The 15354-nt window shown below is 39.3% G+C and overlaps 1 protein-coding gene across 1 annotated transcript in view; it reads left to right on the top strand.

The window, feature by feature from the left end:
* The window catches only part of FIGN (fidgetin, microtubule severing factor), a 95908-nt gene extending 82859 nt beyond the window's left edge, over positions 1 to 13049 (top strand). Inside the window, exon 2 of the mRNA XM_008495706.2 lies at positions 9830 to 13049. Coding sequence (XP_008493928.1) covers positions 9838 to 12072 — 2235 coding nt within the window. The 5' untranslated portion in view covers positions 9830 to 9837 and the 3' untranslated portion in view covers positions 12073 to 13049. The remainder of the gene's footprint in view (positions 1 to 9829) is intronic.
* Positions 13050 to 15354: the final 2305 nt, after the last annotated feature.

The raw sequence follows: 15354 nt of genomic DNA, 5'->3' as shown, positions 1-15354 counted from the left end.
AGTAGTTAATTCACGTATTTTATCAAATAAGCCAGAAATAGTATTTTGAATTTGTGGAATGCAATAATTGAGAGATTTAAGTGGGGAAAAGATTTAGCTCAGCTTAGTGTTTCTTGGAGGTCAATTCTTTGGTTATGCTTCTGCTTTTAATCTTGTTTCTCTGCTTTGGGGGGAGCAGGAAGGAAAGGAAGGGTCAGCTGCTCGCACAGCCAAGCCCAGGAAGGAGCCGTGGCGGGGCTCTGTTTTCCCTAAGAACATGATTAGTACAGTTCTGGTGACTTAGCAAAGGTGTTCTCTACTTTGGGGAGGAAATCTCAGGTAACCTGTGATAACATCATCCCTTCTTACAACATCATCTCTCATGCTGAAATACAGACATTATGGTTTGTTGTTTTTTTTAAAAAAGAGAGACCAAATAAGTGTACTGGTTGATAATACAATCCTTTTATGCAGGATATTCTCTTTGGAAAGACAGTTTATGCCAGCGCTAGCTGCTCTGATGCTTATAGTAGAGAGAAATGTGTGTGGTGTGAGTCTGGTATGACGGGGAAAAGCGAGAGAGTGGATGATCTCTGCTAAGAGCTCCCTGCTCTTAATCCTGGGCCACGTCAGGAGCATTCTAAAGCAGTTTATCTTCATATGTCGTCTTGTATATAAGAAACAACACTAAACCCACCAAAACTCATTTCATATGTAGCTTTTTCCACAGCCTTCAGATCAAAGTTATTTTCTTCAGGCTGGACTAAATTATACACAGGTCCCAGGAGTGAAGGACACTGAATTAATGCACTGTGTCACCCAGTCCTGGCTATAGAATATTTTTATCGAAGTGTGGGAAGCAACATCTCTTTACTATTTCATTAAAAATTAATGTGCAGATTGCCAAAAAGCAAAATGCATCAATAACATAAACAAATTTTGTGAAAGCATTCTACACTGTGGAGTCATCTTAAGAAGGATTTTTTTTTCTTGTGTATCAGATTACTTCTATATATACATTTAATCAGTGTTTGTTCTCATTTAGTTAATTAGCAGAGATATCCTAATCTAGGTAAAGCAACTGCTGATACTTTTCCTGTGTTGATAGGTTTTGGAATAAGTGCTTTAAAAGGAAAGAAGTATTCTTGGTTACAGGCTGGAGCATAGTGTTATTGGCCCATATAAATTTGCTTTTTCACTCTTGTTAGTTGATTGTATCGGGTCAGACCTGACTACACTTATTTGAAACTTACCAGGATTGATCTGTGCCTTCATATTTGTAAGGCTGGTTAGATAAATATCTGGAATTAGCCTTCTTTTGCTATGCATAGCAAAATAGATAAATATTTTTTTTTTAAGTATGATGACTGAAAAATATATGAAAAAGTAAAATATAATTATGCAATTATATGGTACTTTGGATCCTAATTTGAGGAAAATATATTTTAAATAACTCTTGCTATGTAAGTTGCTTTGTGTTTTAGAGCAAGATTTTCTCCCAACATTTTGGAGCAGCATGATGTAAAAAATAATTCAATATCACTTATATCTCTATTTATTGTGCACCATCTTTGCTCAAATAAAACATGTCCCTTTATGGCAGTTTTAACCCCATTTATCCTCATGCACAAGTGCTCACCTGTTATTTACTCACCTAAGAGAAGGTCGATACTGCAGAACAAGGGGAGTGCTCTGTTGTGACATAAAGCATACATATTCATTAGCTCTGCTGTCCCTATGGACACATGTGGTATGTCCTGATGATCTTCATTTGGCAAAAGGAAGTGAGCTTAAGACGGAAATTGTCTTAATGGATTTAAGATACATGAAACAAAGGGTTTAAAATACTTATGGTGAAGAACCTAACAATAATTCTAAGTGCAAATGAAAAAAAAATCCTGTAAAGGGAAATTATTTACTGAATCATGATTAGCAACATAAATGGAAAAATAATAGAATTCAGCCTTTGAAAATTATTATTTTTAAGATTCATTTATTTATTTTTCTGGAAGAGTTCAGGCATGGTATGAATGTTCCGTATGAGGCTCTCTAGTGCTGAGAATTCATTCCTTTTGCCTCTTTCTTGCTTCCTAAAACACAGATTAAAGATTCTGTGTTTCACCTGCTGCAGCTGATTACATGAGAAACACGATAAAGCTGTGAGTGTATGTTATCTGTTCTGCTTTTAAGGATTTGTGTTATGCTCTTTCAAGGTAAATGTGCCTCAAACCCCACTTCTGGAAGAGGAACCAAGGCAAAGGCTACTTCTGTTATTTTGTCGCTTAAGCAGAGAGCCTGCATTTTGCTGCACTTGATTATTGGAGACTTGAAGTAAGCACTTCATTGAGAGCAGAATCATTCTCCAGATCTATACAATTTTGCATTGGCAAATATACATAAGTACTTGTGATAAGAGGCCATCCTCCATATTAATTTATTATTATATTTTATCATGTGAATATTTTAATTCTCAGAACCACTAGCGTGATCCTGCAGTAGTTGTATTGATTCTCATATTTATTGGGCATAAATTGCACAGTATATGGCATAGTAAATCTCTGAAAAATACACTATAGCTATAAGCATGTATTCATTGGACTAAAAAAAGTAAATGTTTTTTATAAGTTATGCTTACTTTTGTTTACAGTTACTGTTCTTCACAGTATTATCTCAGAATTTTTGGTCTTGTTCATTTGGCATTGACAAAGTATGCTGGGTCCTTTTAAGGCATGGTACTGTTGAGAGGAACTGGGCAGAAACAGCTTGAAGATATAAAACCTGGGAAGAGGTAGCATCACAATAGGCTGAAAGAAAACTCATTGCAATTACTGTCTTTGTTAGTGTGTTTTCTAGTCAGTTTAGAGAAGTGTTAGAAGCATGCATAAATGAGTTTACTGGTGGTACACAATACTAGTGCATCAATGTGATTATGCTGCAAGGATGGAGCCCTGACTGAGAGTGTGTGTGACTGCTGCTGCTGCTGCTGCTGCAGAGAAAGCCACACCTCCGAGGTGGGCAGCACCCTGGCAGGTCCCATGTGGTGCCAAGTAACAGCGACAGAGTCCCCGTCATCCACACCTGTGGGCTGCTGCTTGACTGGCCTTGGATCCCAACAGCTTCTGCTGGCAAAAAGGGGTAGTGTCATCTCTGCACGCAGTTCTCCATTGCTTGCTTGACTATTATTTCTCCTTATTTCTGTTCCTAAAGGCCTTTGAAGCTGATGGATCTGCTAAGGGCTGTTTAGCCAGAAATGTCTTTGCAACTGTCAAAGGCATTGCTTTATGTAAATAGCAGGGAAGGGGGCTTGGAGGGAGAAAACTCATTTGCTGTAAACATACTGCATTTTGCTGTTGCGAGGTGTGAAAGTGTTATTGAAGAGGAATAATCATTTGACATTTTTTAAATTAGATAATTGGGTTGTATTTAGTTCAAGATTTCATGTCTGAAATTTAGTTTTTAGCCAGTTCAGGCACTCCTGAAATATGTTGCACTTTTCTTCCTGCTTTTAAGTGCTGTTGACATATATGAAATTCTCAATATTACTTGTGATTTTAAGTGTTTGTGATTGAAATGTTTTCACTAGCCCTGCTAGATGGGAATCATATTGTAAACACCCTGCCAACAGCTTGCTCCCACTGATATGCGTGGCATGCATAGGCTATATATAATAAGAGGAAGAACAGAGCTCTACCAAGGAAATGCCAAGAGCACTTTCTAGGCCTGTTTTCATGAGTTTGTGGCTGTCACTTACTGAAAAATCTTCCATAGGTAGGCCCATACAGCTGGGCAGCTCAGTTGGAGGCTATTCCTCCCACCAGATCCTTTGACGTCAAAGGAGTTCCTCATGGACTGGAGCAGAGGTCTTCACTGAGTAATTAGAAAATAAATGTGGGAATAATTTTCTTTTTTTTTTTTTTCCCTGCAAAACATAATTAGCTCAATCCACTCTTCAAAATCCCTCCTGTTTCCAATTAAGAGAGATCAGTTGCACTATCTTCAAACAGCTGAAATTATGCTTATTAATAAAAAATGGAGTGTAAAAGAAATGTTTTATCCTGAATTAATTTTTATTATTATGGGACATATGACACTGTACAGTTTTAGAAAATATTATCAGATTTAGTACAAACCCAGGGAGCTGTGTGTCCTACATCTCAAACAGTGGTTACAGCATGACTCATTTTTTCATCTCTGTCCCATCCTTAAGAAGGATTTTAAAATGTCATTTAGGGCCTGATGCTAAAGGTACTAACACCTTCAGCTCTTACTGAAGTATGATGTTTGAGTAATCTTGGTACATTCACAGTGAATTGCCCGTTCAAGTCAATACCTGTTTTGGCAGAGCTGGTCTCCCATCCACAAGAGGCAATTCCTTGGCTAAAACCATTCCATTGTATAAATACTCAATGTCCTGAATAACTAGGGGCAGGGCTGAAGGCTCCCAAAGGTCAGTGGGAGAAGCAGCTTTTGGAATCTTTGGCTAAACCTGTGAGCAATTCGGTGATGGAGTTCATGTCCAATTGCAAGTCTAGAGGGAAGAGGGTTGATATAGAGAGCTGTGGGTTTGGACTTGTTTTCTACCTTGCAACAGTGTGCTTCTATGAGTCTGTTATGGACAGTTATCAGAAGCATCTCATTTACTTGTTTTTCCCTGGAACAGTCCACTCCTTTTCAACAGCACATTAAGCAGTTATTCCATTCATATTTAACCACATGCCTAAAGAACTTGCTTGAGCTACTGATGTTTACAAATTAACCAGCAGACCTGTTCTAGATAGGACCTAAGACACAGCAGGGATGAAGAGGGCAGGAATAGAGAGACCACAGCAGAACACGAGTTATTTTCTTTTGCCTCAGGTATGTTGGAGGAACTGTTGGAGGCCCCTGAATAAAACTAAAGCTTGGGTAGATGGTTGGGAAGATTGGTGTCCTGTTCTGTTTCTTGTGCACTGTGTCATTTAGGTTTTATTTCTCAGCATCTCTGGAAGTGCAATACAATCTCTGCCAGTATCTTCAGAAAACCACAGTTGTCTGTGATTTAATTTCAGCTTGATTATTTTATTAGAGATGTGAGGAGATGACAGGTTCACTAAAGTCCCAGTGTCCTTTGTCTAAAGCAAATTTTTGCTAACCAAGCTGGTTAGTTGGTAGTTGTTATCACTTGGATTTGTCTGTGGTACACCATAAATCTTTTGTTGTGTTCTCACCCAGTGTGTTCTTAGCTAGTATTTCTGGACCTCTCTATGCCTATTTTCAACAGAAACCCTTCTATTTAAATTGAAAGGAAAGGCTAGTTATTTATTTTTATCTTCTGTAACAGATATAATTTTGTAAGGGGCTGAGCAACTTGACCTGGTACCGAGGGCACCAGCAGAGGAGGGTTCTTTGTATGCAAAAACTCACTCAAGCTCCCAGCAGGATCAGGCCCTGCTGACATCCAGGATGTGTAGAATGTTGCTTGTTCCTTTTTGCTTTCAAATTACACTGTTATTTTTTCTTTACTCTGCCATTTTTTCTTCCTTTTTTCCTTTTTTTTCTTTTTTTTTTTTTAAATTCATAAATCTGCACATGTAAGTGGATTTCTGCCATATGGAATTATTGTATATGAAACTGATGAAGTATTGTATATTAGATTTTACATTTTGAGGCTAAGTGCACAAAATTAGAAGAGAAAAAAAATAGTCAAACACTTGGCTCAAAGTAATTGAATAATTAAATTGTTGACTATAATTACTTTAAATGTAATTCAGATAGATCCAACTGGAAGAATTATAGAGGAGAGATGTGTAGTAGGGCTGTCAGGACAAGGAAAAATAGATACTGCTAAAAAAGCCTACACTGCCTCTCCTATATAATGTATTAAATTTATCTTAAAAGCAATTCTCTGATAAGTACATACCTGTACTTAAAGAACAGAATCCTTTCCTTCTGCCTTCTACAGCCCATACCAACACTGTTTACACAGTTCAAAAGTGTCGATAGCTTAGAGGATTCCTAGGTTAGCAAAGATTTTTTTAAAAATACATGCAGCCTTATGCTACTTCTGGATTTTCAGTAAGTTAGTAAGCAAATACACTGTCTGCAAGATGATGGTTTATGTCAGAGTTTAAATTACACTAAAAAAAATTGCAACCTCTAAATATGCCCTTATTTACCTGATTTTAGATGTTTATATCAACATTTGGATTCCTAGCAAAAAAATGCAGTAACATGTATCAGCTCAGGCAAAAAGGAACTAATAAAATACAGTTTAAAATATGGAAAGGAAGTAGCTGCAAACATGAAGTAATTAGGGGCAGAGGAAAGTATTTGCATAGTTAAAATAAATTATAACACTTTTCCTCCCAAGTCAGACATTTGACTTTTGTTAAACAATTATTAAACTGTTAACAAACGGAATCAAACCTAGCAAAAGTTTGCTGCTTTTTCAGTTAACATGAAATTGAGGAAATGGCTATTTGTGGCCCCCAGTCCAGACAATTCCAGTGGTCTTCATATAAACACAGATTTCTCCACTGCATACTAATGCAAAAGATACGCTTATGGTTAACTATTAACCTATGCTTCCAAATAACACTAATGATTGCAATGTGCTGGAATAAATGCTCATGTTTCATGGGATGAGAATAGTCCTGTTCTCTTAAGCTTATCTAATCAAAGCCTAATCCTGCCTTTCCAGCCTTTGTTAAATGCGTTGGTATTTAATATGCATCAATAAATAAACTTTCAATTATTGTTCAGTGAGCATATCCAAAGATAGCATGACAATGTGAAACTACTGGTCTGTCTAGCAATTATTCCAAATAAAGAATGCTGATGATGTGATTTCCCCTCTCCTCTTATAACGGATAATTCAGATTTTCTGACATTCTTTTGCAGCATCGTAATAAGGAAAATATAGACAAATAAAATCCAGATAATTGAGCTTTTACACCATCTGAATACATGTCCCCACTTCAACTAGAAATAGGATTACTTTATCTTAAAAGCATGTGTTCCATTCTAAATAAAAGAAGTCCAACTGATAGAATTTTTTAAGTATTAATGAAAATTTTGAAGTATTTGTGAAGGGTATTTAGAAAAGCCTGCTAGGTGAATAGTGTATGATATATATAGTCTTACTTCAATCTATTTCATTGTTTTATTTGTTTAAATTGTATAGTCTTTCTTTTACAAGCCATTACAGATGATGTGCCAAAAGCATATTCAATAACTATAGTAAAAGTATGATCCCAGCCAGATTCTTAGCTCCATCCATGCCTATTTCACCTTCTTTTTCAAAAGTTTCACTGCTGCTTTAGTGCATTCTTTGTGAAGAGTCTGTCTCATGGCATCCATTCATTAATATCTACTGAAGCATCCATCTGCTCAAGTTCTGCACCTCTGTAACAGAAACTTTCAGTGTTTTGGTAACCTTATAAGCCAAGTATCACAGAACATGGATAGGTGTTGGTTGGTTGATTGGTTTGGCTCTTTTTTGTTTTTTTTAGTAGGAGTAATGAACTTGTATATCTGTTAGACATTTTGGCGTTACAAGAACATTAATATTCCTTCCTTTTAAAAAAGCTTGAAGTAAATCCCATTACACCAGAAGAATTTTAGATACTTATTACTTCCAATTGAGTCTTGGTGATTCAGTCTTTGGATTTCTGGATGAATTTAACTAAGTATGGTTTCGGATAGTTTCTCATTAAAATTGCAATTTTTTTTTTTATATGAGCATGATTTCTATAATTTCACCCAATTTCATGATACATGAAATTGCCTCTGGAAGGCAGTGGTTGAAACATCAGAAACAATTAGTAAAAAAGATTATATTAATGCTAAATGAAAGAAATAAATGTCAGAAAGTCAGCCTCAAAGCTGCATTTGGCAAAAGCGCTTCTCTGAACTAACTTTTAAAGGATAACTGTATAATTGTTAACAGGCACTTTTCTCAAGTTGTCAAAGTGTTTGAAAAACGAGAGAAAAAGAGAATGCACAGGAAATAAAATCCACAAGTAATCAATGGCATGCTTATGTGGAGTGAGAATTGCAGTACTTATAATAATAAAATATAAGGCTCAATTAGAGGTACTTTGCAGTTTTCAAGCTAAATTTAGATCATTTGTGGATTTGCAAATAAATTAAACCAAAAATAAAAATGAAGAATCCAAATGCAAATGAGTGCAACTGCAATAAAATATAATTGCAAATGAATCTGTTGCTTTATTCATTTATTGTGTAATTACTGCAATCCTTCCCACCTTGTTTTCAGTATTTCTTAATCATTAAGGCGGAAGCATGACAGCAGTGCCAGCCCTGGCATGATTCTCTTTGACTAAAACCTTGTAAATTAACACAATTAGCACAGCATCATCCTGCTAATTAACTTCCAGTGTCTGGTGCAGTGGTTTTGCAAACAAGGAAGAGGGAGTCAGAAGGGAATAAACATGCCATTCTGTTACCAAACTGTGTGCTGTGTTAGGTTTAGCTCAGCGAGGCTAAGCTGGCCATGTCAGATGCCAGAGTCAGGCAATGAAGAGCTAAAGGGGTTGGGGAGGAAAACAGGAGGGGGTAGAAGCTGTCAAAATAGACTGCAGTAATTCAGAGGGGAGCTAGTACCACAGATGCTTCATTTGGACTAGGCCCCCTCCTTATCAGAGAATCTGTGCCAGAGGGCACCAGGCAGTTTGCAAAAATCACTTTTGGTAATACAAGAGAGATTAAGGAGGTCTCTCTGATACAGTCATACAAAATTAGCAATGTATTTACCATGCATAGGTATGAGCTAGAGGGGGGTATCTTAATGCTTGTAAATTGTTCGTACTGTGTGCGGTGGATATACAAGGATGGTGGATAATTCACATCACAATATTTACAAGATTAATTGCTATAAAATGACATTTGCCATTGCATTTTTTGCCTTTTCTGTTTTTTTGTTTGTTTTTTTAATTTTTAAGAAATCATTGTTAGGTGTTCATAGCCAGCAGTGGAAGCCAAAGAACTTTTAGGGGCTTCATTTCATTTCCCTTTATCTTCGTTTTTTCTTTTTTTTTTTAACCCTCTTTCTTTGTACCCTGTAGGCTGTGAGACTGGGACGGGGGGCGGGGAGGGAGGGGAAGAGAGAGTGAGGAAGGAGACAGACAGACAAGTCATGCTTGTATTTTTTTCCAGAGCCTCAACAACAGAACTGAGAGGCAGAAAGGAGCCAGTTGTAATTCATACCGAGTTGTAGGCTTTGTGTGATGAAAGCGACGGAGCGCTGCCTGGGAGATTGCTTTGCTGCACTCCACGAAGCAGATTTGAAACTGTCGTGGACCACTTTAGATGAGAGTTGGATTATGGAATGACCTGCTATGTCTGTGTCATATTGTTCTGCGCAGGGTGCATTATACTGTGCTAACTAGGTGTTCAGTACCAAATAAGAGAGGTATCCTAGATGTGATCTGTCAGCTGTGTCTCATATTTTTATATTGGTTAAAATATAAAACTGAAACAGTGATAAGAGAGGACAGAGCAGTTGGATGCCTTGTATGTTAACAATACTTCTGCGCTCAAGAGTATTTAAGATGTACTGAGTCTTATTTAATTATTTTTAGAAATATGGCATTACCAATATTTTTTAAACCAACAATTAACACCCTACTGATTGGACAAAAAAACGTGGCTCCATGTGTATATGCCTGTAATAAGCCAAGCAGTTTATGCTGCTTCATAAGGGCACTGAATTTTCTTTCCTTAAGGACTTGTGGTGTTAAGTACAGACTTTTGTAGACCTGAAGAAGTTCAAGTGCATTTAAGAACTCATTTAAAAGCATTCAAAAAAGGACGAGCTCACTGTTAACTTTGCTTTTTCCTGCCACCCTAGGCTTGAAGATGCAGTGGACGCCGGAGCATGCCCAGTGGCCAGAACAGCACTTTGATATCACTTCAACTACCCGGTCCCCTGCCCACAAGGTGGAAGCCTACCGGGGGCACCTGCAGCGCACCTACCAGTATGCCTGGGCCAACGATGACATCTCGGCTCTCACTGCCTCCAATCTTCTGAAAAAGTACGCAGAAAAATACTCTGGTATTTTGGAAGGCCCAGCCGAGCGGCCCATTCTCAGCAATTACTCTGAAGCTCCCTCAGGGCTGGTAAATGGCCGGAAGAATGAAAGCGAGCCTTGGCAGCCCTCACTGAACTCAGAGAGCGTGTATCCCATGAACTGCGTCCCAGACGTTATCACCGCCAGCAAAGCTGGGGTAAGTGCAGCCCTTCCTCCCACAGACGTCTCGGCCAGCATTGGGAGCTCTCCAGGGGTGGCCAGCAACCTGGCCGAACCCAGTTATGCCAGCAGCACCTGCGGCAGTCACACCGTTCCCAGCCTTCATTCAGGGCTCCCATCTCAGGAATACGCCGCAGGATACAATGGCTCATACTTGCATACCAGTTACAGTGGCCAGCCAGCACCTGCACTTCCATCCCCTCATCCATCCCCCCTACATAGCTCGGGACTTTTACAGCCACCGCCGCCGCCACCAGCCCTTGTCCCTGGCTACAACGGGACCTCTAACCTCTCCAGTTACAGCTACCCTTCCTCTAGTTATCCTCCTCAAACTGCTGTTGGCCCTGGGTACAGCCCTGGGGGTGCCCCACCGCCCTCAGCGTACCTGCCTTCAGGAATCCCAGCTCCAACCCCTCTGCCTCCAACCACCGTCCCCAGCTACTCCTACCAGGGGCACGGTCTGACGCCCATCGCACCGTCTGCCCTGACAAACAGTTCAGCCAGCTCTCTCAAAAGGAAAGCTTTCTACATGGCAGGGCAAGGAGAAATGGACTCCAGTTATGGAAATTACAGCTATGGCCAACAGAGATCTACACAGAGTCCCATGTATCGAATGCCCGACAACAGCATTTCAAATGCAAACAGGGGGAATGGTTTTGACAGAAGTGCTGAAACATCATCCTTAGCATTTAAGCCAACAAAGCAGCTAATGTCCTCTGAACAGCAAAGGAAATTCAGCAGCCAGTCCAGTAGGGCTCTAACACCCCCGTCCTATAGTACTGCTAAAACCTCACTGGGTTCAAGATCAAGTGACTCATTTGGGAAGTATACCTCCCCAGTAATGAATGAGCATGGTGATGAGCACAGGCAGCTCCTCCCTCACCCAATGCAAGGCCCGGGACTTCGTGCAGCTACCTCATCCAACCACTCTGTGGACGAGCAACTGAAGAATACTGACACACACCTCATTGACCTTGTTACCAATGAGATTATCAACCAAGGACCTCCCGTGGACTGGAGTGACATTGCTGGCCTAGATCTAGTAAAGGCCGTTATTAAGGAGGAGGTTTTATGGCCAGTATTGAGGTCAGATGCTTTCAATGGACTGACTGCTCTACCTCGGAGCATCCTTTTATTTGGACCTCGGGGAACAGGCAAAACATTAATGGGCAGATGTATAGCTAGTCAGCTGGGGGCCACATTTTTCAAAATCACTGGCTCTGGCCTTGTCACAAAGTGGTTAGGGGAAGGAGAGAAAATTGTCCATGCCTCCTTCCTTGTGGCAAGGTGTCGCCAACCCTCTGTGATTTTTGTTAGTGACATTGATATGCTCCTTTCTTCTCAAGTGAGTGAAGAACACAGTCCAGTAAGTCGGATGAGAACCGAGTTCCTTATGCAGCTGGACACTGTACTGACTTCTGCTGAGGACCAAATAGTAGTAATTTGCGCCACGAGTAAACCGGAAGAAATTGATGAATCTCTTCGAAGGTACTTCATGAAACGACTTTTAATCCCACTTCCTGACAGCACAGCAAGGCACCAGATAATAGTACAATTGCTCTCACAGCACAATTACTGTCTCAATGACAAGGAGGTTGCACTGCTTGTCCAGCGCACAGAAGGCTTTTCTGGACTAGATGTGGCTCACTTGTGTCAGGAAGCCGTGGTGGGCCCACTCCACACCATGCCAGCCACAGACCTTTCAGCCATTATCCCCAGCCAGTTGAGGCCAGTTACATATCAAGACTTTGAAAATGCTTTCTGCAAGATACAGCCTAGCATATCTCAAAAAGAGCTTGATACATATGTTGAATGGAACAAAATGTTTGGTTGCAGTCAGTGATACTACTTTAGAAAAAAAAAAAAGTAACGAATGTTGGCACACACAGAACCTGCTACATAGGGTAGAGAACCCTTTTCAGTAGTGTTATAATTGCAAAGGGTACTGGGAAGACTACAATTTACCTTGCCTCTAAAGAGCCAGGGTAGACTTGAAGGAAAAGTGCATCAAACAAGAGCTGCTGATCTGAAAAAGCCACACATGACAGAAAGCGCATGTTGATGCTCAGTTCTGTTCAAGCTAGACAATACTCACCAAGGAGCAAGGTGCAAGTGGGTTGATTTCAGAAGGACATGAACCCTGTGTGTTGATTCCATTCTGCTGTTCTTGAGATTTAGTTGCTGTCAAGTGCCTGAAGTGGTGCTTTATTTTTTGTTTGCCTCACAATTACATTGGTGGCATGTGCTAATATAAAGAGCTTTAACTTCAAACATTATTGGACTAAAGAGATGAACGGTTGTGTTGCGACAGAGAACCAGATTTTTGCTATTCTAAGAGCAACAGTATTCCTCAATCCTGTCTGTTCTGTGGTGTTAAACTAAGAACAGGTAAAACAGGGTAATGGTAATCTGGACCTTAATTTCTGCAGTTCATTTCTTTTAATGTTCTGTCTGCAAAAACTCAGGAAAGTGATTGTGATTTGTACAGTACCTCAAAGGAATGTGTTGAAAGCACTATGTACTGCTGAGAGTTATAGGCTAGGCTTCAATGTTACTTTATATTAAATATGTATGTTTACCTCAACAATTGGAAAATGGCAAGGAAAATTACTTTGAATGTATCCAGGAAGAAACTAAAGTGTGATGTGACTGAAGCTTTACAGTTTTCAAAAATAGAAACAGAAGGATTTCCCAGTGTTCAGAAATGGTTCTTTTGCCAGTTTGTCAGATCAAACCAGAGCAGAATGGTTTTTCTTGTTCGTAAACTGTAAGGGCTTTCAGCATATTGCTTCTTGATAATTATGTGATACAGTCTTTAGAAGGTGCATAGATGAAAAAAGAGCCACTTAATCAGTTTATGTTAGCATCCAAAACAGTCAAACGTGAGATTTGGTAGGACTCCGAGAGGCAAATTACCTTAAGCTGTGACTGCTGGCCTCAATTGTGCAGCCCTCTTTGTAGTTTTGAGGTTGTTTTGGGGAAGCTGTAGGGAGTGGGATCAGTAGGTCGCTGGCAGAGCTATGGGTTGCAGAGCTGTTTATAGCAACACAGTGGAATGTGACCAAACAAACAGTACAAATAACAAAGCAAAACTGAACCCTCAAAGTACATTTATTTCCCTTCCCAAATTGTAAAGTTGAGTTCTTGTTGTGTATGTGTGGCTCCGTTGTCTTTAATGCAATCTTTGTTTAGCATCCATTAACAATCTTCCAGGCTGGAGTGTGCCCACCATTATTTCTACCTCAGTTTTGTTACATTTCTCTTAGAAAGCAAAGTAAGGAATAGGGCAAAAAACAACACGAACACACAAGTCAGATTACATTAGGAATGCGAACCTGCTAAACAAGTTTCAGAGAGCTGCTGTTTTTTCCCCTGAAGTCAGGTTTTTCTCTATGTTAGTGCTCTTTACCCCCCCTTTTTCATCCCTCTAGTATACTTATTCTGGTGTCTTCCTCCTGGAAAGACAAGCTGGCATGTGTGGCATTTTGCTCAGTTCTCCCCCACCTCCCATTTCTTTTTATCCTTTAATGCTTTCTGTGCAACTCTTTTGGTGACAGCTGACTGATGCTGGATAATGTCTCTGAGCAGGAGCAGTGCATGTTGCAACTGCCCAAAGCCTCTGCCATCTCATGAGCAAAACAGCCTTGCTTTTTTGAATGTATTTTTTTGTTTGTTTACTTTAAAGAAACAGTAACAAAACTGTTGCAAAGCACTGGCATTTAATGTTTCTGTTAAGTAACCTACATTCAAAACCATTAAATGAATGCACTGAGAAGCCCCAAGAAAAGAGATACAAATCTGTTACTAGATCATGTTTGCTTTCTCAAAAATTGTACAGACCTTGTTCGTTTTGTTAATCAATGGAAACTTTTAGCATTCAGAAAACTAATAAGGAATTTTGTGGTATTGCTGGAAATTTGTGACTCTTGATTCTTTCTTTCCTTTTATTTTTCTTTTAAGATATAGATATATATTTAGATAGAATGTGCTATAAAACAGAGCAGATAAACCAAAATCTAATTTAAGATGGATTCCTGGCAAACATTTTGTCTATCTAAAACTTTATGTTTTAAGCATAAAAGTACCATTTTAAAAACAGTGCCTTTCATTAAGGAGATAGAAAGTAAGACTTAAGTACATCACCTTTTTCTCTCTCTCTCTTTCTCTCTCTCTTTTTTTTTTTTTTTTTTTTTTTTTTTTTTTTTTTTTAATTATTTTTTTTATTTTTTTCCTTTTTCAACAGCAATTACAGTCTATGGTCCTTGTTATGACCCAGCCTTTCTGCTTCCCCAGACCTCCATAGGCTCTTTTTTCACTGCAGTCATTCCACTATACTCATATCTGGGAGATCCTGATGTCCCTATTAGCTTGTAGGTTGATGCTGATCACACTGGCAAGTATGCTATTGCAGATTGCTGACCCAATTTCTGTCTTAGACATTGCCTTCCCTATCTGCCATTGAGCTGTGATCATTTGAAAGGCTCAGGCAGGTTTTGATAAACCAGCTCTTGATAACTATTTCTTCTAACCATACTCCTAAGAGTTTGTTGGTTTTGTGGGTTTGTTTTTGGGTTTTTTTTTCTGGTAAACTGAAAACTAGCCACTGGAATTTTTGAGGGGTTTTTTTTCTATTTTTATCTAGTAGCAAACCCAAAAGTAAATAAATCTGTAAATGATCCCTTTCACTTCCAGCTTTAATTCATTCTCTTTAAAAAGTCACTCTGGGAAATGGATTTTTCAAATGTTAACCAAAGTGAGAAGCCAGCAGAAACTGAGATGGTGTGAAAATGCAGGTTTTACACTCACACACACACATTTCTCTCCAAGACTCAATTCAGCTTTGGGGCAGCAGAAGTGGAAAACTTTGCCCTTATCACAGTAGCTGTAAGGAGAGGAAAACAGCTAGATTGTTACTCATATATTTGCTTATCATCAGCTTTCCTTGGCATCACTCTGGGAGGGTGTCTGTTGAATATGGTGAGAACCTGACCAGGTAGTGTTACTGGGAGATGCCTTAGCCCTTATCCAAGTGGTTTCTGGCCACTCTTTGAGTGGAATTTCCCCCAGTTTGGGGAGGTCTGAGCTGGCTAAGCCCCCTGCTATGTCCTGTCCTTCTTACTGCTTT

The sequence above is a fragment of the Calypte anna genome, chromosome 7 (genome assembly GCF_003957555.1).
Source record: "Calypte anna isolate BGI_N300 chromosome 7, bCalAnn1_v1.p, whole genome shotgun sequence".
Lineage (NCBI taxonomy): Eukaryota > Metazoa > Chordata > Aves > Apodiformes > Trochilidae > Calypte > Calypte anna.
Note: the sequence above shows the minus strand (reverse complement) of the source record. Positions and strands in the feature narration are given on the sequence as shown.